Consider the following 20,101-nt stretch of genomic DNA (forward strand, 5'->3'; position numbering starts at 1 on the left):
GTATCATCAGGTAGCCTGATTTCAGATGTGTCCATGTAAACAGGATTATTATGGAAATCGTTCTTCTTGCAAAGCATGTAAACGTTTTAATCTAACTATTTTATTAATCTGACTATCCACAATAATTGCATGATTGTGTGCATGTAACCACATTCACTGTACAGTGTGTTCACATCGGTCACAATTGCTCCCCCTCTCTCTCCCCCATCCTCTCCCATCTTCCTCCTCCTCCCCTCACCCTCCTCCTCACTTTCTCTCTGTCCTCTTCCAGACAGTGTTGGCTATACCCTGACCTCTTTTACACACACGTCAAGCCCTGGCTCTACCTGCTCTGTCGCTCCTGGGTTTCCTAGGCAACGGCCTGACCATGCGTAACTGCTGGAGGTTGGGGCGGACACCAACCATCATGCTGACCCTTAACATGGTGACCACTGACCTCTTGCTGTGCACCAGCTTCCTTTTCCAGGTGATGTATGACCTGAGAGGTCAGATCTGGTCCGGAGAGGACAGGGAGTGTCAGGTCACCACGCTAACCATGATAACAGTCTCCTACGTCAACCTCTACTGTAACATAATGTTGCTTCTCTGGACCAGTGTGACCACAAAAAGTAAAATTGACCGGTTGATTCAGATTTTTTTTTTAAATAATCAGTTATTAAATTAACCATTACATTTTGCTCTCAAATCTTTATCTGCTTATAGGTACAGCCTCACCCTGCCCTCCTTACGCCCCTCACCAGGCCCAGAATCTGTTGGGTACTCTGCCACGTCACCCGGGTAACCGTGGCAACGGTGGTGAGTGCCAGTGTGGTACTTCAGATCAGAGGAGGAAAAGCAAGGCTGCTTTGACCTGGTGGAGATTCACCACAGAGAAGGGTTCCATAACCAGCACTGCCTTGGAGTGGGGCTGTTTTTCCTGATTATAACCTTTATTTAGGTCAGCTACGAGGGACTAATTCTGCATCTGAAGAGGGACAGGGGGCCTGGCACAACCACACACACTAGTGAAGGAGGGGTAATGGAGGGGAGGGGGTTGAGTGTGGAGGTGAAAGAGGGGTGTGGGGTGAGTTTAGGGGAGAGGGAGGGCATGGGGGAGAACAAATGAGGGGTAAAACTTGGGGGGGGGGGGGGTGTTCAGGGGCAGGAGAGAGGCAGGGGGCGTGGCGTCGTAGTCTGAGGGTACACAGACAGACAGACAGACAGACAGACAGACAGACAGACAGACAGACAGACAGACAGACAGACAGACAGAGCCGCTCCTGTGGGCGACTGTAAGAGGCTGTGGACCACAACTTCTCCCACTGCTCTCTCAGTACTGCCTCTCCCTGTCAAATCACACAAACCCCGTTTTAATGTAACCCTGATCATCTAACAATAAATCTATTTTAAACTCAACAACAATAGACGTGAGTGTTTCTAAGCAGATGTCTTTGGGTGAACATTCAACCTGTAAGATGACATGTTTCGCTTTAGTCTTCCTATGATCACATCTCACCCAAAAATAACTCACATCGTGAACCAACCCACACCGCATGCATTCAAACATAGACACACACACACACGTACACTCTCTTGCGTTCTGTTCTCTTTCTCACACACTTCCCCTATTAAAAGCTGAGGGGACAAACAGGATATTTTATGCTCCACATACACCTTTCATACCAACATATCTTACAATTCACTACCTCATAAATAGACATCATTGATCTCTGTACTGTAAGTATTAATCTTTGTGAAAACATTTCTTAAAAAAAAACAACTGTTAGTGTGAAAATGGCTGTGGGTTTAACAGAAAGTAGGAATTGGCTTTATGAGAAAATGGTCACAGTTTTCTACACTGGCATTTTTGGTTAGTTAAGAGTTTTACTGAGGTTGAATGCTTAGTTGCTGTTTTAAGTTTAACAAAAGAAAGGACAAACAAACAATCATGAACACTTCAAATTATAGTGCTTTTATAATATGTACAACAGTTGATTTACATGTTTTGATACTTCTGACATGATACGAGGACCATTAGTATGAATGGTTATACAGTAATTACAGAAAAAAATGTATGAAAACACACAATGTGAATAGATTTACAAATTAAACAAATAAGCATGTTATGGTTTTGTTTATGTTTCTTGGTGACCAGAACAACACAATACCATTGTTGTCAATATTCCATCAGTAGGAAATAGGAACTGTTCGGACGGGAACTTGCTTCAATGTAAATCATGTCTACTGACTGCTCATTCGTAATGTGCTCTTTACTAACAGCTATTATCTTAGTGATACAAGAACTGGTACCTTGTTAATAACCATATTTTTTTTATCTAGCTCCTATGCTACGTTTGTATGTAATTGCACAAAGCTGACACTTGCTAGATTTACATTCAGTTACTGAATTGCATGTCCATGTTCAGTGTCTGATTACAACACGGGGAGGGTGTAGATTGAAAGATGAACTGATTTCGGTCATCGTCGTGGTAACTATGAAAGTTAAGATGCCAATCGCCATATAAAGTCCAAAGAAGAAAAAGCCTGGAAGGAGGAGAGATGACTAGAAACGATTCGGTTGACCGTTTTGTGTTTGGATTAATTGTGCATTTCAGGTAAAATAACAACTCAAAGTTTATATCTCAGGACAAATTAGCTAGCAACAGCAAGCTAGCTAAATAGGACACATTAGCTAGCAACAGCAAGCTAGCTAAATAGGACACATTAGCTAGCAACTGCAAGCTAGCTAGCTAAATTGCCATAAATGTTTAACGCTTTTCGACCTGTCCCCAAATGAATATAATTGGTTCACAGTTTAAAAAAAATATTTCAACCTGCATGTCGTGATCGCGCTTGGTGTGGGACGACAAAATGAATTTGTGCATGATAGCGCAAGTGCGCGGCCGGTATGGGTACGGTGTTAGAGTTTGTAAAAAAAAAATTATATGACACTTTAAATGCCCAAATGTCATACTCGTTTCGGCTTCTCATGTAGTGTGAATTTATTGTAACCTTTTCGGGAATTTCACAGCCAAAATGCATTCAAACTGGATAAAAGGAGGTCTTCGAGATTTGATTAAAAAAACGAATGGAAGACGGCAAAGAGGACGAGCAAAAGAGTCTCCTGCAGTGTTCAAATCTAAGTAATTTTTTGTTGTCCTTAAAATGATCACAACTATTTAATCGCATATCTTTGAAAAATGATCGTTATTTGCAGCTTGCCGTGCCTTTACTTTAGCTAAATACTGTAGTTTACATTAGCTACGTGTGTCACGCCCTGACCTTAGAGATTAGAGACCTTAGAGATCTGACCTTAGAGATCCTAATTATTCTCTGTTTGGTTAGGTCAGGGTGTGACTCGGGTGGGAAATTCTAGGTTTTCTGTTTCTTTGTTTTTTGGCTGAGTGTGTTTCCCAATCAGAGGCAGCTGTCTATCATTGTCTCTGATTGGGGATCATACTTAGGCAGCCTTTTTTTCCCACCATTAGGTTGTGGGATCTTGTTTTCTGTTTAGTGTCTTAGCCTGACAGAACTGTGGGCTTTCGTTTTCGCTTTTGTTATTATGTTTGAGTGTTTTTAGAATAAAAGTATCATGAACACTTTCCCCGCTGCGCTTTTGGTCTACTCTTCCTACCACCAACGAGGGCCGTTACAACGTGCTTTAGTAGGACTTTAAGTTAGCATGCAGTTATTGAGCGACAACATCATATTTAACCTAGCTAACCAGTTATATATTCGAAGGCGTAGCAGTGGCATGCTGCCTACTTTTTTACTAAACATTACATCATTATAAACCCAGGGTCATTACAAAAACAGTATGCGACGATGAGTACATACTATTCAGTTGAATATGTAGTACGCTAGTGTTGGTATTTGGACAGAGCCACTGTTTCATATACAGTTAGGGATTCATGTCTAAACTACTGAAAATGCATTTCTCTCCCTCCCCTCCTGTATATACTATTTATCTCTGTTAGTCTGACAGATCAATGGAGAACACATCCCAACCCTTCCCACCTGTGTCTAACACCTTCTGCCTCAATCGCTCCTCCTTCTCTGCCATAACCACCTTCCCTGTCTCCCCCCTCTGCCCCTCCTTCACCACCCGCTTTATCCTCCCCTCCCTCTACGCCCTCCTCTTCCTTACGGGTCTCCCGGGCAACGCTCTCTCTATCTGGGTGTTCCTGAGGAGTATTCCCACCCAGACCTCCACCCATGTCTACCTGTTCCACCTGGGCCTGTCCAACCTGTGCCTCTCCCTCACCACCCCCTTCCTGGCCGCCTACTACTCAAAGGTACTGTCATCTTCTACTGACATTTGGATTGGTTCTGAATCTTGGCCAAATGTAGTACTAAAACCCTTTTGCCACCTTTTTTGTAAAGCATGAAATGTGTTTATAATCCAGGTGTTCTGTGAAAATGATGTAAACTTTTTCATAAAAAGCATGAAATTTGGTTCATGAAATTTGGTTCATTTGTACAGTTTGGGGCTGTGAACATTTTCAGAAATGGAGGATTCGGAAAAACCACGCCGGAAATGTTTCATTCCACCATAACCAAATAATGTATTTTGTGTCATATCTCCTAAACCAAACATGATATTATAGAAATGGTGATGTCTACCCTTATGTGTTGATGGTCAAGGATTACAATGACACCATGCAAAAAATAAACAGTTCAGATTATAATATAATGGTGCACTGCCATGGTAAACCGTGGGAAGAAATCCAATAAGATCGCCATTGAACATTGAACATCTAATGGTCAAATGAGAGTATAAAAGCAGATAAGCAAGCTGGTTCTACTCTTTTTGGACATTTTCTGGTGTTACAGGGGATTTACCCCATTACTTTTTCCACATTTTGTTGTGTTACAAAGTGGGATTAAAATGGTTTTAATTGTCATTTTTTGTCAACGGTTTACACAAAATACTTAAATGTCAAAGTGGAATTTTTTGGGGAACACTTTTAAAACACTAATATATCTTGATTAGATAAGTATTCAATCCCCTGAGTCAATATATGTTTGAATCACCTTTGGCAGTGATTACAGCTGTAAATCTTTCTGGGTTTGCACACCTGGATTGTACAATATTTGCACATATTTACAAAGCATTTTTTTTTCTTCTGTCGAGTTGGATGTTGATCATTGCTAGATAGCCATTTTCAAGTCTTGCCATAGATTATCAAGACGATTTAAGTCAAAACTGTAAATAGGCCACTCAGGAACATTCAGTGTCATCTTGGTAAGCACCGCCAGTGTATATTTGGCCATGTGTTTTAGGTTATTGTCCTGCTGAAAGGCAGGACAATAAGTGTCTGTTGAAAAGCAGTGTCTTTTGAAAAGCAGACTGAACCAAGTTTTCCTCTAGGATTTGCGATTCCGTTTATTTCTTATCCGGAAAAACTTCCCAGTCCTTAACAATTAAAAGCATACCCACAACATGATGCAGTGACAACTATGCTTGAAAATATGGAGTGGTACTCAGAAACGTGTTGTATTGTATTTGTCCCAAACATAACACTTTGCATTCAGTACAAAAAGTTCATTGCTTTGCCACATCTTTTGCAGTATTACTTTAGTTCCTTATTACAAACAAGATGCACGTTTTGGAACATTGTTATTCTGTACAGGTTTCCTTCTTTTCACTCTGTCAATTAGGTTAGTATTGTGGAGTAACTACAATGTTGTTGATCAATCCTCAGTTGTCTCCTATCACAACCATTTATTTCTGTACCTGTTTTAAAGTCACCATTGGCCTCATGGTGAAATCCCTGAGCGGTGCCCTTCCTCTCCGGCAGCTGAGTTAGGAAGGACGCTTCTATCTTTGTAGTGACTGGTTGTACTGATACACAATCCAAAATGTCATTAATAACTTCACCATGCTCAAAGGGATATTCAATGTTTTACCCATCTACCAATTTATCTGTTCAAATCCAAGATGGCAGCATGTCAAGTCCTTTGTCTGTGACTAGTAGATTTTAACCTACTAATAACATATTCATTTATGGTTGTGTAAACCCACAATTTCCTTGTTGTGTAGTGCAAACTATTTTGTTTTGCTGGTGTAAAGATCACGGGTCTCCCTCAACTCAATTTTTTTTTTAAATGTTTTTTTTCTTCTCGCTATTCACACTTCTTTACTCAAAGTTGACCAAAGTAACCCTATCTCTGGCTGGCCTGAGTTCTTTCCTCAGCTTCCCCTCTGCAGAGCGTCTCGTCCAAGCTGCTCCTCTTCGCTCTCCGCCTGGCTGTCAGAGGCAGCTCAACCCGTTTTATAACCCCCACACCCAATCTACTCACATGCACACACACTCCCATACAGACTCATCAATACACACTGTCCCTCTCTCCCTTTACCTTTCATTGGCCTCTATTTCTTACATCTCTCAGAGAAAATTATAATTTTCGTGGTATTGCCTTGTGCACTGACTTTACTGAACTCTGGAGAAAACAAACATTGTCGCTGGGTGAGTACATCTGACAATGTGCTCTCCCGTCCATTAGACATTCTGTCTGCGGGAACTCGCTCTTTCTCACTCCGTCCACTCGTCCAAGTGCCGATGCATTTGTGGCATGATGTGAACAGTACGAACTTATGTCACTACTAAAGTCTAATAGTTTTAAATGACTGTTTTGTATTGTCTGGAAACTCACTTGTAGAATTCGCTTGCAGTAGGTCTCTTAAAAAAGAGAAGCCGTACAAGGTTATTAAACAGAGGTGCCTAGTTATTCTTCTTTTGTTGATATCAGGTAATGTGCAACCTAACCCTGGCCCTGATATGCAATGTCTCCAAACCCCCTCTGATTTTAAATCTAGATCTGGTTTTGGTATTTTTCATTTAAATGTACGCAGCCTGTTGTCAAAAATGGATGTGGTTAGGATTTGGGCTAAATCAACTGATGCTGATGTAATTGTGTTTTCTGAAACCTGGCTCAGCAAGTCTGATCTTGATAAGGATATTTGTATAAGTGGTTACAATGTGTATCGCACTGATTGAGTTAAGAAAGGTGGGGGTGTGGCTATATATGTAAAAACAAAATTCCTTGTAAGTGTGGCAAAGTCTGAAACTATTTGTAAACAGTTGGAATTTCTTGCTTTGAATATTGAGGTTTCAAAGGGTCTCTCTATAACTGTGATTGGCTGTAATAGACTGTAATAGCTCGTTTTCTTCTCTGATGCACCTTAGGTCTAAACTTAGGTCTAACAGGTAGGCTAGTTGAGAACACCTTTATTTAACCAGGTAGGCTAGTTGAGAACAAGTTCTCATTTACAACTGCGATCTGGCCAAGATAAAGCAAAGCAGTGCGACACAAACAACAACACAGAGTTACACATGGAAAAAACAAACATACAGTCAATAATACAGTAGAGAAATATATATACAGTGTGTGCAAATGAGGTAGGATTAGGGAGGTGAGGCAATAAATAGGCCATAGAGGTGAAATAATTACAATATAGCAAATAAACACTGGAGTAATAGATGTGCAGAAGATGAGTGTGCAAGTAGAGCTCCTGGGGTGCAAAGGAGCAAAATAAATTAAATAAATAACAGTATGGGGATGAGGTAGTTGGGTGGGCTATTTACAGATGGGCAGATGTGCAGGTGCAGATGTGCAGGTGCAGTGATCTGTGAGCTGCTCTGACAGCTGTTGCTTAAAGCTAGTGAGGGAGATATGTGTCTCCTTCTTCAGTGATTTTCCCAGTTTGTTCCAGTCATTGGCAGCAGAGAACTGGAAGGAAGGAGGAATTGGCTTTGGGGGTGACCAGTGAAATATACCTGCTGGAGCGCGTGCTACGGGTGGGTGCTGCTATGGTGACCAGTGAGCTGAGATAAGGCAGGGCTCTATCTAGCAAAGACATACAGATGACCTGGAGCTAGTGGGTTTGGCGACAAATATGAAGCGAGGACCAGCCAACAAGAGCATACAGGTCGCAGTGGTGGGTAGTATATGGGGCTTTGGTGATAAAACAGATGGCACTGTGATAGACTGCATCCAATTTGCTGAGCAGAGTGTTGGAGGCTATTTTGTAAATGACATTGCCGAAGCCAAAGATCGGTAGGATAGTCAGTTTTACGAGGATATGTTTGGCAGCATGAGTGAAGGATGCTTTGTTGCGAAATAGGAAGCCGATTCTAGATTTAATTTTGGATTGGAGATGCTTAATGTGAGTCTGGAAGGAGAGTTTACAGTCTAACCAGACACCTAGGTATTTGTAGTTGTCCACATATTCTAAGTCAGAACCATCCAGAGTAGTGATGCTGGACGGGCGGGCAGGTGTGGGCAGCGATCAGTTGAAGAGCATGCATTTAGTTTGACTTGCATTTAAGAGCAGTTGGAGGCCACGGAAGGTGTGTTGTATGGCATTGAAGCTTGTCTGGAGTTAAGTTAACATAGTATCCAAAGAAGGGCCAGAAGTATACAGAATGGTGTCGTCTGCATTGAGGTGGATCAAAGAATCATCAGCAGTAAGAGCGACATCATTGATGTATACAGAGAAAAGAGTCGGCCCGAGGATTGAACCCTGTGGCACCCCCATAGACACTGCCAGAGGTCCGGACAACAGGCCCTCTGATTTGACACACTGAACTCTGTCTGAGAAGTAGTTGGTGAACCAGGCAAGGCAGTCATTTGAGAAACCAAGGCTGTTGAGTCTGCCGATAAGAATGTGGTGGTTGACAGAGTCGAAAGCCTTGGCCAGGTCGATGAATACAGCTGCACAGTATTGTCTTTTATCGATGGCGGTTATGATATCGTTAAGGACCTTGAGCTTGACTGAGGTGCACCCATGACCAGCTCTGAAACCAGATTGCATAGCGGAGAAGGTACGATGGGATTCGAAATGGTCGGTGATCTGTTGGTTAACTTGGCTTTCGAAGACATTAGAAAGGCAAGGTATGATAGATATAGGTCTGTAGCAGTTCGGGTCTAGAGTGTCTCCCCTTTGAAGAGGGGGATGACCGCGGCACCTTTCCAATCTTTGGGGATCTCAGATGATACGAAAGAGAGGTTGAACAGGCTATTAACAGGGGATGCAACAATTTTGGCAGATCATTTTAGAAAGAGAAGGTTGAGATTGTCTAGCCCGGCTAATTTGTAGGGGTCCAGATTTTTCAGCTCTTTCAGAACATCAGCTATCTGGATTTGGGTGAAGGAGAAGTGGGTGGACTTGGGCAAGTTGCTGAGGGGTGTGCAGAGCTGTTGGCCAGGGTAGGGGTAGCCAGGTGGAAAGCATGGCCAGCCGTAAAAAAAATAATTATTGAAGTTCTCAATTATCGCGGATTTATCGATGGTGACAGTGTTTCCTAGCCTCAGTGCAGTGGGCAGCTGGAAGGGGGTGCTCTTATTCTCCATGGACTTTACAGTGTCTCAGAACTTTTTGTAGTTTCTGCTACAGGATGCAAATTTATGTTTGAAAAAGCTAGCCTTTGCTTTCCTAACTGTGAGTGTATATCACCGCCTGGTACGGCAACTGCTCCGCCCTCAACCGTAAGGCTCTCCAGAGGGTGGTGAGGTCTGCACAATGCATCACCGGGGGCAAACTACCTGCCCTCCAGGACACCTACACCACCCGATGTCACAGGAAGGCCATAAAGATCATCAAGGACATCAACCACCCGAGCCACTGCCTGTTCACCCCGCTATCATCCAGAAGGCGAGGTCAGTACAGGTGCATCAAAGCTGGGACCGAGAGACTGAAAAACAGCTTCTATCTCAAGGCCATCAGACTGTTAAACAGCCACCACTAACATTGAGTGGCTGCTGCCAACACACTGACACTGACTCAACTCCAGCCACTTCAATAATGGGAATTGATGGGAAATGATGTAAATATATCACTAGCCACTTTAAACAATGCTACCTTATATAATGTTACTTACCCTACATTATTCATCTCATATGCATACGTATATACTGTACTCTATATCATCGACTGTATCCTTATGTAATACATGTATCACTAGCCACTTTAACTATGCCACTTTGTTTACATACTCATCTCATATGTATATACTGTACTCGATACCATCTACTGTATCTTGCCTATACTGCTCTGTACCATCACTCATTCATATATCCTTATGTACATATTCTTTATCCCCTTACACTGTGTACAAGACAGTAGTTTTGGAATTGTTAGTTAGATCACTTGTTGGTTATTACTGCATTGTCGGAACTAGAAGCACAAGCATTTCACTACACTCGCATTAACATCTGCTAACCATGTGTATGTGACAAATAAAATGTGATTTGATTTGATTTGATATTGGTTCCTAACTTCCCTGAGAATGTGCATATCACAGGGGCTATTCAATGCTAATGTAGAATGCCACAGGATGTTTTTTTGCTGGTCAAGGGCAGTCAGGTCTGGAGTGAACCAAGGCCTATACAGTGCCTTGCGAAAGTATTCGGCCCCCTTGAACTTTGCGACCTTTTGCCACATTTCAGGCTTCAAACATAAAGATATAAAACTGTATTTTTTTGTGAAGAATCAACAACAAGTGGGATACAATCATGAAGTGGAACAACATTTATTGGATATTTCAAACATTTTTAACAAATCAAAAACTGAAATATTGGGCGTGCAAAATTATTCAGCCCCTTTACTTTCAGTGCAGCAAACTCTCTCCAGAAGTTCAGTGAGGATCTCTGAATGATCCAATGTTGACCTAAATGACTAATGATGATAAATACAATCCACCTGTGTGTAATCAAGTCTCCGTATAAATGCACCTGCACTGTGATAGTCTCGGAGGTCCGTTAAAAGCACAGAGAGCATCATGAAGAACAAGGAACACACCAGGCAGGTCCGAGATACTGTTGTGAAGAAGTTTAAAGCCGGATTTGGACACAAAAAGATTTCCCAAGCTTTAAACATCCCAAGGAGCACTGTGCAAGCGATAATATTGAAATGGAAGGAGTATCAGACCACTGCAAATCTACCAAGACCTGGCCGTCCCTCTAAACTTTCAGCTCATACAAGGAGAAGACTGATCAGAGATGCAGCCAAGAGGCCCATGATCACTCTGGATGAACTGCAGAGATCTACAGCTGAGGTGGGAGACTCTGTCCATAGGACAACAATCAGTCGCATATTGCACAAATCTGGCCTTTATGGAAGAGTGGCAAGAAGAAAGCAATTTCTTAAAGATATCCATAAAAAGTGTTGTTTAAAGTTTGCCACAAGCCACCTGGGAGACACACCAAACATGTGGAAGAAGGTGCTCTGGTCAGATGAAACCAAAATTGAACTTTTTGGCAACAATGCAAAACGTTATGTTTGGCGTAAAAGCAACACAGCTGAACACACCATCTCCACTGTCAAACATGGTGGTGGCAGCATCATGGTTTGGGCCTGCTTTTCTTCAGCAGGGACAGGGAAGATGGTTAAAATTGATGGGAAGATGGATGGAGCCAAATACAGGACCATTCTGGAAGAAAACCTGATGGAGTCTGCAAAAGACCTGAGACTGGGACGGAGATTTGTCTTCCAACAAGACAATGATCCAAAACATAAAGCAAAATCTACAATGGAATGGTTCAAAAATAAACATATCCAGGTGTTAGAATGGCCAAGTCAAAGTCCAGACCAGAATCCAATCGAGAATCTGAGGAAAGAACTGAAAACTGCTGTTCACAAATGCTCTCCATCCAACCTCACTGAGCTCGAGCTGTTTTGCAAGGAGGAATGGGAAAAAATGTCAGTCTCTCGATGTGCAAAACTGATAGAGACATACCCCAAGCGACTTACAGCTGTAATCGCAGCAAAAGGTGGCACTACAAAGTATTAACTTAAGGGGGCTGAATAATTTTGCACGCCCAATTTTTCAGTTTTTGATTTGTTAAAAAAGTTTGAAATATCCAATAAATGTCGTTCCACTTCATGATTGTGTCCCACTTGTTGTTGATTCTTCACAAAACAATACAGTTTTATATCTTTATGTTTGAAGCCTGAAATGTGGCAAAAGGTCGCAAAGTTCAAGGGGGCCGAATACTTTCGCAAGGCACTGTATCTGTTCCTAGGTCAACATTTTTTGAATGGGGCATGCTTATTTAAGATGGTGAGGAAATCACTTTTAAAGAATAACCAGGCATCCTCTACTGACAGAATGAGGTCAATATCCTTACTGGATACCTGGGACAGGTCGATTAGAAAGGCCTGCTCACTGAAGTGTTTTAGGGAGCGTTTGAAAGTGATGAGGGGTGGTCATTTGACCGCAGACCCATTACGGACGCAGGCAATGAGGCAGTGGTAGCTGAGGTCCTGGTTGAAGACAGCAAATGTGTATTTGGAGGGCAGGTTGGTCAGGATGATATCTATGAGGTTGCCTGTGTTTACGGATTTGGTGTTGTACCTGGTAGGTTCATTGATAATTTGTATGAGATTGAGGGCATCAAGCTTAGATTGTAGGATGGCCGGGGTGTTAAGCATGTCCCAGTTTAGGTCACCTAACAGCACGAGCTCTGAAGATAGATGGGGGGCAATCAATTCACATATGGTGTCCAGGGCACAGCTGGGGGCAGAAGGTGGTCGAAATTCAGTGTCCTCTGTCTCTGTACAACCCTTTGTGGAGGAACGGGTGAGAGCTGGTCAAACTTTTATCTTATTGCCATTCTCAGTGCAAGAGGTACATAAAGTCCTTTACATCCTTAGATCATAGAAAGCCTGCAGGTCCTGATTTTTTTTATCCCTGCTTTTTAAATCTGGCAGCGGATTTCGTAGCTGAACCACTTACATATCTGTTCAATCTAACCCTGGAATGTAATGCAATTCCAAAGATCTGTAAATCAACATTTGTCCTACCACTTTTAAAAGGAAGAGATCCAACTCTTTTAAATAATTCACTTTATCAAACAAAACAACCATTTGTTGTGTAACTGGGACCCTTGGGATTACAAACAGAGAAAGATCTTCAAAGGTAAGTGATTTATTTTATCGCTATTTCTGATTTTTGTGATGCCTGTGCTGGTTTAGAAAATATGTTTATCCTGTTATGGATGATGCGAATTTTCGCAGCTTTTTGTTAAAAATCGCGCAACATTTCAAAGTCCTGCTACTCATGCCAGGAATATAGTATATGCATATGATAAGTGTGTGTGGATAGAAAACACTCTGAAGTTTCTAAAACTGGTTAAATCGGGTCTGTGGCTATAACAGAACGTGTTTAGGAGTAAAAATCCCTGGTAAAACTGTTCACCAAAAACAAAACAAAAATATTAATCCGCCATTCAATCAATTGTTTAAGACGAGGGAAAATATATGCGAACCCCCTGTAAACGCCTACAGCTTCCACACGATGTCACCATTGCTATCAATATCAGAATCATTTATCCCTGGTTGCAACACAAATAGACCCCTCCCTTCTTCTGACGCACCACAGGATGTTGTGAAACTGAAAAAATGGACGATGTTTTCCAGACTTGCTGCTATCGAATACAGATCGCCCCGTGATCAATTTGATACATCATTAACGTTTATTAATACCTAAAGTTGGTTTAGAAACGTCGTTTGAAGTGATTTGTAAAAGTTTATAGGCGACTTTTGTAATTTTAAAAAGTGACGTTGCGTCTTGTAAATGGACTTTTTGCAGCATCAGACTGGCCTTCAGCAAATGACATTTTGGGTATACAATGACGGATTTAATCGGGAAAAAGACCCAATTGTGATGTTTATGGGACATATAGGAGTGCCAACAAAGAAGCTCGTCCAAGGTAATGAATGTTTTATATTTTATTTCTGCGTTTTGGGTAGCGCCGGCTACCGCAAAATCTGTTGTTTACGTGTCGTGCTGGTATTTTGGGGGGTGCATGCTATCAGATAATAGCTTCTCATGCTTTCGCCGAAAAGCATTTTACAAATCTGACTTGGTGGCTAGATTCACAACGAGTGTAGCTTTAATTCAGTACCTGGCATGTGTGTTTTAATGAAAGTTTGAGATTTAACGAGTACTAAGTAAAGTACTATAGGTAGCGCTCTGAAAATTCCGCTGAGCTATCCCTCTGCAGGGATCACCTCCATAATTATGCTGAATGTATGTGGGGCACTGTCCTCATACAATCAAACGCTATGCTTTCGCCGTAAAGCCTATTGCAAATCGGACAATGCTATTCGAGTACCAAGATTCTAAACTAAAGAATCATGCATGACACTTGTATTTTCATGAATGAAGCTAGCGTTCCACCGATCCATAAGAAAATAACAACAAGTAGTCTATTTTTTGAGTGTACATACAGAACTGTATTGTCTGCATACATCTGCATGTTAACTTGTGGGCAAGCAAGTTGGAGATCATTTAAATAGATGGTAAACAGAAGGGGACCTAATATTGACCCCTGTGGGACCCCAATGTTATAGTAAAGAGAGTCTGACTGAGTGTCCCCCAAACAAACCCTTTGACTTCTATTTGTCAGATAGGAATACATCCAACTAATTACATCAGTGGACACATTAAGGGAGGATAGTTTGGATAGGAGGACCTCATGATTCACAGTATCAAAGGCCTTTTTAAGATCCAAAAAGTCTGCACCTACCTCATCACCTACAGTGGGGAGAACAAGTATTTGATACACTGCCTATTTTGCAGGTTTTCCTACTTACAAAGCATGTAGAGGTCTGTCATTTTTATCATAGGTACACTTCAACTGTGAGAGACGGAATCTAAAACAAAAATCCAGAAAATCACATTGGATGATTTTTAAGTAATTCATTTGCATTTTATTGCATGACATAAGTATTTGATCATCTACCAACCAGTAAGAATTCCGGCTCTCACAGACCTGTTAGTTTTTCTTTAAGACGCCCTCCTGTTCTCCACTCATTACCTGTATTAACTGCACCTGTTTGAACTCGTTACCTGTATTAAAGACACCTGTCCACACACTCAAACAAACAGACTCCAACCTCTCCACAATGGCCAAGACCAGAGAGCTGTGTAAGGACATCAGGGATACAATTGTAGACCTGCACAGGGTTGGGATGGGCTACAGGACATTAGGCAAGGAGCTTGGTGAGAAGGCAACAACGGTTGGCACAATTATTAGAAAATGGAAGAAGTTCAAGATGACGGTAAATCACCCTCGGTCTGGGGCTCCATGCAAGATCTCACCTTGTGAGGCATCAATGATCATGAGGAAGGTGAGGGATCAGCCCAGAACTACACGGCAGGACCTGGTCAATGACTTGAAGAGAGCTGGGACCACAGTCTCAAAGAAAACCATTAGTAACACACTACACCTTCATGGACTAAAATCCTGCAGCGCACGCAAGGTCCCCCTGCTCAAGCCAGCGCATGTCCAGGCCCGTCTGAAGTTTGCCAATGACCATCTGGATGATCCAGAGGAGGAATGGGAGAAGGTCATGTGGTCTGATGAGACAAAAATATAGCTTTTTGGTCTAAACTCCACTCGCCGTGTTTGGAGGAAGAAGAAGGATGAGTACAACCCCAAGAACACCATCCCAACCGTGTGGCCTAGCCAGTCTCCAGACCTGAACCCAATAGAAAATCTTTGGAGGGAGCTGAAAGTCCATATTGCCCAGCGACAGCCCCGAAACCTGAAGGATCTGGAGAAGGTCTGTATGGAGGAGTGGGCCAAAATCCCTGCTGCAGTGTGTGCAAACCTGGTCAAGAACTACAGGAAACGTATGATCTCTGTAATTGCAAACAAAGGTTTATGTACCAAATATTAAGTTCTGCTTTTCTGATGTATCAAATACTTATGTCATGCAATAAAATGCAAATTAATTACTTAAAAATCATACAATGTGATTTTCTGGATTTTTGTTTTAGATTCCGTCTCTCACAGTTGAAGTGTACCTATGATAAAAATTACAGACCTCTACATGCTTTGTAAGTAGGAAACACTGACGATTTTGCAGGTTATCAAATACTTGTTCTCCCCACTGTATGTCCAGTTTACAATTGTAATCATTGACCATAAAAACATAGGTGTAGACATCCCCTTATTATGTTTGTTCAGCAGATATGACAGAAAATACATTGTCCGGTTGTGGCGGAATAGCAAAATGTCCACCACGGCCACCAGGGGTTGTTTTTGATGTTGTGCATGGCATCATTGAAATACTTGACCTTCACATTTTCTGTGTTATGTTTGGTTCAGAAGTTATGATGCAAAATACATTATTTGGTTATGGCGGAAAGGAAAATGGCCACCATGGCCTTTTGCCTCCATATCTGAAAATGTTCAGGCCCCCCCCAAACTGCTTTTATGAAAAAGTTAACATATCACCTAAAGTTTGGCACATATCGCCTGGACTATTATGAATGATTTCTATATATGATTTCTGAAGCCTTATAAAGGCCTCTGTATAATTCATGAATCCTCTATAAAGGCCTTGTAAATAATAATAATATAGAATTTTAAGTCTTAAAAGTCATGTTTTGTGTGGCAGATTTATAATTGTTTTAAATGATCTACCAATCCTGAGAGTAAGGAATGGGTCACATGATCTACCAATCAAGGGGTGGGTCACATGATCTACCAATCAAGGGGTGGGTCACATGATCTACCAATCAAGGGGTGGGTCACATGATCTACCAATCAAGGGGTGGGTCACATGATCTACCAATCAAGGGGTGGGTCACATGATCTACCAATCAAGGGATGGGTCACATGATCTACCAATCAAGGGGTGGGTCACATGATCTACCAATCAAGGGATGGGTCACATGATCTATCAATCAAGGGATGGGTCACATGATCTTCCAATCAAGGGATGGGTCACATGATCTACCAATCAAGGGATGGGTCACATGATCTACCAATCAAGGGATGGGTCACATGATCTACCAATCAAGGGATGGGTCACATGATCTACCAATCAAGGGATGGGTCACATGATCTACCAATCAAGGGATGGGTCACATGATCTACCAATCAAGGGGTGGGTCACATGATCTACCAATCAAGGGATGGGTCACATGATCTACCAATCAAGGGGTGGGTCACATATCTGGTAAGACACGTAACGTAAAATAAGAACAGTAAAAAAAAAAAACTCCTTGTCAATTCCTTCCCAGGGTCCAAGTTGGCCGGCCTGGAGCCCCCTGTGCCAGCTGGTCCTCCATGGGGTCACCCCCATTCAGCAGATCAACATCTACATCAGTGTCTTTATCTTGACCTGGGTGGCGCTCAGCCGCTTCGCCACCCTCATCCAGCACACCCACGCAAGCCGCCCCAGCACCTGCACCACCCTGCTACCCCATGCCTTCTTCACCAGGCTGAGACGGGTGAGGTTCGCCAAGGCCGTGTGCGCCTGGATCTGGGGGATGGTGGTGTTTGCCACAGTACCCGTGACAGTTTACTATTCAGTGAAGGAGACAAAGGTGGATGTAGGGAGTGAGGATGGAGAGAGAGGAGGACGGGGTAAGGAGAAGGGGGGGAGGGTGTGTTACAGTGTGGCAATGGAGATGGGGGGAAGCCTGTCAAGGGGGGCGAATGTGGTGTCCATTGTGATCTTCTTCATGTGTTTCCTGCTGGTGCTGACGTCGTATGTGGCGGTGGCGAGGCATATATGGAGGTCGCGTCAGTGTGCCGTTGTCAATGGTTCCCAGAGGCTGCTGGGAAGAGTGTTCCGGAACATCGTGGTGATCCAGGTGGGGATTCTGTCTTCTGTGTGTTTTGTGAGCCATTTGAATGGTTTCTTCATGATTAAGACTAAGACTCACAGAGACTACTCGCTAGACAGCTAGTTGCGTTATATCTAACGACTTCTCATATCTATCTAACTTCTCATCTCAACCTTTCCTCCTCTCATCTCTTCCTCCTCTCCTCTACAGGTGGTTCTGATAGTGTGCATGTTGCCTTACCACATCTTCAAGTCCATCTTTATCTCCATAGTCCAGCACCAAGCTGACCCAGCCACCACCATTAGGGGGCCCTGCCATCCTCTCTCTACCATTGTTGAGGTTAACAACACTTTCATATAACCTTTACATTAAAAGGTGCAGCAGTTTACCATTATCAATAGACAATATACTGTAACTATAGGCAATATTTGTCCATTCATTTTGGCTCAAAAGCACTTCCAGAAGCAAATCATGTTTTGTGGAGTTAAGTTTTATCAGTCTTAGGTATATTACATGAAGTAGAGTTTAAAGCTGTCAAACTTCATAACAGTGTGTTGATTTTTGTCTCAGGTCAAGAACTTCCTGCTTTGTCTCACCACGCTGAGGAGTTCGGTCGACCCGGTGATGTACTTCTTGTTGGACAAGACCTTCCACAGACATGTCATGTTACTGTTTAGGCTCCACCCACAGAATTCCAGCAGCCAATCATCCGGTGGGGCCACCACCAGAGCCAATCCAATTGGTGGGAGGTTGGAGTTGACTGTGTGTCATAAGGGTCAGGGAAAGAGTCACACTCTGTGAACTGGAGTCAGTGCAGTGCTCTGTAAAGATTGTTTAGGATTTTGCTATTTTACATTGACCACTTCCATCACCTCATTCAACAACATTCCTTCATTGACCAGGAGAAGTGAGTCCAATACTTTTACCATGTGGTGCTGTTTTTTTTACTCCCGCTATATTCAAAGAGCACGTTGTATATTTATGAGCGAGAGGGAGAAGGAATGTGTAACTGATATGCACACTACTGTTGGGGTCACTTAGAAATGTCCTTGTTTTTGAAAGAAAATACAAAAAAGTCCATTAAAATAACATCAAATTGATCAGAAATGCAGTGTAGACATTGTTAATGTTGTAAATGACTATTGTTGTCATGTATTGTCATGTTGTGTCTTTCTGTCCTTTCCTTTCACCCTGTCTCCCTCTGCTGGTCGTACTAGGTTACCGTTTCTGTCCCTCTTTCCCCCAGCTGTTCCTTGTCTTCTCTGACTACCTCATTCACCCCTTTTCCCACCTGTTCCCTTTTTCCCTCTGATTAGGTCCCTATATCTCTCTCTGTTTCTGCTCCTGTCTTTGTCGGATTCTTGTTTGTGTGTCTCATGCCTGAACCAGACTATCATCGTGTTTGCTGCAACCTTGTCCTGTCCTGTCGGAATCTACCTGTCCATCTGAGCCCACGTGTGTTCATCATTAAAGAAACTCTGTTTGTTAATTCGCTTTTGGGTCCTCATTCACGCACCTGACAGAAGAATCCGACCAAGAATGGACCCAGCGACTTCGGATCCTCTCCACTCAGCCGTCGAGATCCAGGGAGCGATGCTAGGCAGACACGAGCAGGAATTGTCTGCTGCTCGACATGCCGTTGAGACCCTGGCCACCCAAGTCTCCAACCTCACAGAACAGGTTCACCATCTCCGCCTCGATCCACCGGCCACTTCCAGGGCTTTCGAATCTCCGGAGCCCAGAATCAATAACCCGCCGTGTTACTCTGGGGAGCCCACTGAATGCCGCTCGTTCCTCACCCAGTGTGATATTGTGTTTTCTCTCCAGCCCAACACTTACGCCAGGAGCACTGCTCGTGTCGCCTACGTCATATCTCTCCTTACTGGACGGGCTCGTGAGTGGGGCACGGCAATCTGGGAGGCAAGGGCTGAGTGTACTAACCAGTATCAGGACTTTAAGGAGGAGATGATACGGGTTTTTGATCGATCTGTTTTTGGGGAGGAGGCTTCCAGGGCCCTGTCTTCCCTATGTCAAGGCAATCGATCCATAACAGACTACTCTATTGAGTTTCGCACTCTTGCTGCCTCCAGTGGCTGGAACGAGCCGGCTTTGCTCGCTCGTCTTCTGGAGGGTCTCCGCGCAGAGGTAAAGGATGAGATTCTCTCCCGGGAGGTTCCTTCCAGCGTGGATTCCTTGATTGAACTCGCTATTCGCATTGAGCGACGGGTTGATCTTCGTCACCGAGCTCGTGGAAAGGAGCTCGCGTTCTCCGTTGCCCCCCTCTCCGCATCACTACCATCTTCCTCTGCCGGCTCGGGAGCTGAGCCTATGCAGCTGGGAGGTATCCGCATCTCGACTAAGGAGAGGGAACGGAGAATCACCAACCGCCTCTGTCTCTATTGCGGTTCTGCTGGTCATTTTGTCACTTCATGTCCAGTAAAAGCCAGAGCTCATCAGTAAGCGGAGGGCTACTGGTGAGCGCTACTACTCCTGTCTCTCCTTCAAGATCCTGCACTACCTTGTCGGTCCAT

At 43.1% G+C, this 20,101-nt stretch overlaps 2 protein-coding genes across 17 annotated transcripts in view; one reads left to right on the forward strand and one right to left on the reverse strand.

The window, feature by feature from the left end:
• LOC110504742 (peripheral plasma membrane protein CASK) overlaps positions 1 to 20,101 on the reverse strand; it is a 273,170-nt gene that overhangs the window by 115,352 nt on the left and 137,717 nt on the right. The window lies entirely within an intron of this gene.
• Positions 1,272 to 18,710, forward strand: LOC110520580 (probable G-protein coupled receptor 82). Its single transcript, XM_021597972.2, has 5 exons — positions 1,272 to 1,716; positions 3,957 to 4,274; positions 17,022 to 17,597; positions 17,781 to 17,909; positions 18,141 to 18,710. Exons 2-5 carry the CDS (start codon positions 3,969 to 3,971, stop codon positions 18,369 to 18,371), a joined length of 1,242 nt encoding a protein of 413 aa, XP_021453647.2. The 5' UTR covers positions 1,272 to 1,716; positions 3,957 to 3,968; the 3' UTR covers positions 18,372 to 18,710.

This window comes from Oncorhynchus mykiss, chromosome 3, assembly GCF_013265735.2.
Source record: "Oncorhynchus mykiss isolate Arlee chromosome 3, USDA_OmykA_1.1, whole genome shotgun sequence".
NCBI classification, from domain to species: Eukaryota; Metazoa; Chordata; class Actinopteri; order Salmoniformes; family Salmonidae; genus Oncorhynchus; species Oncorhynchus mykiss.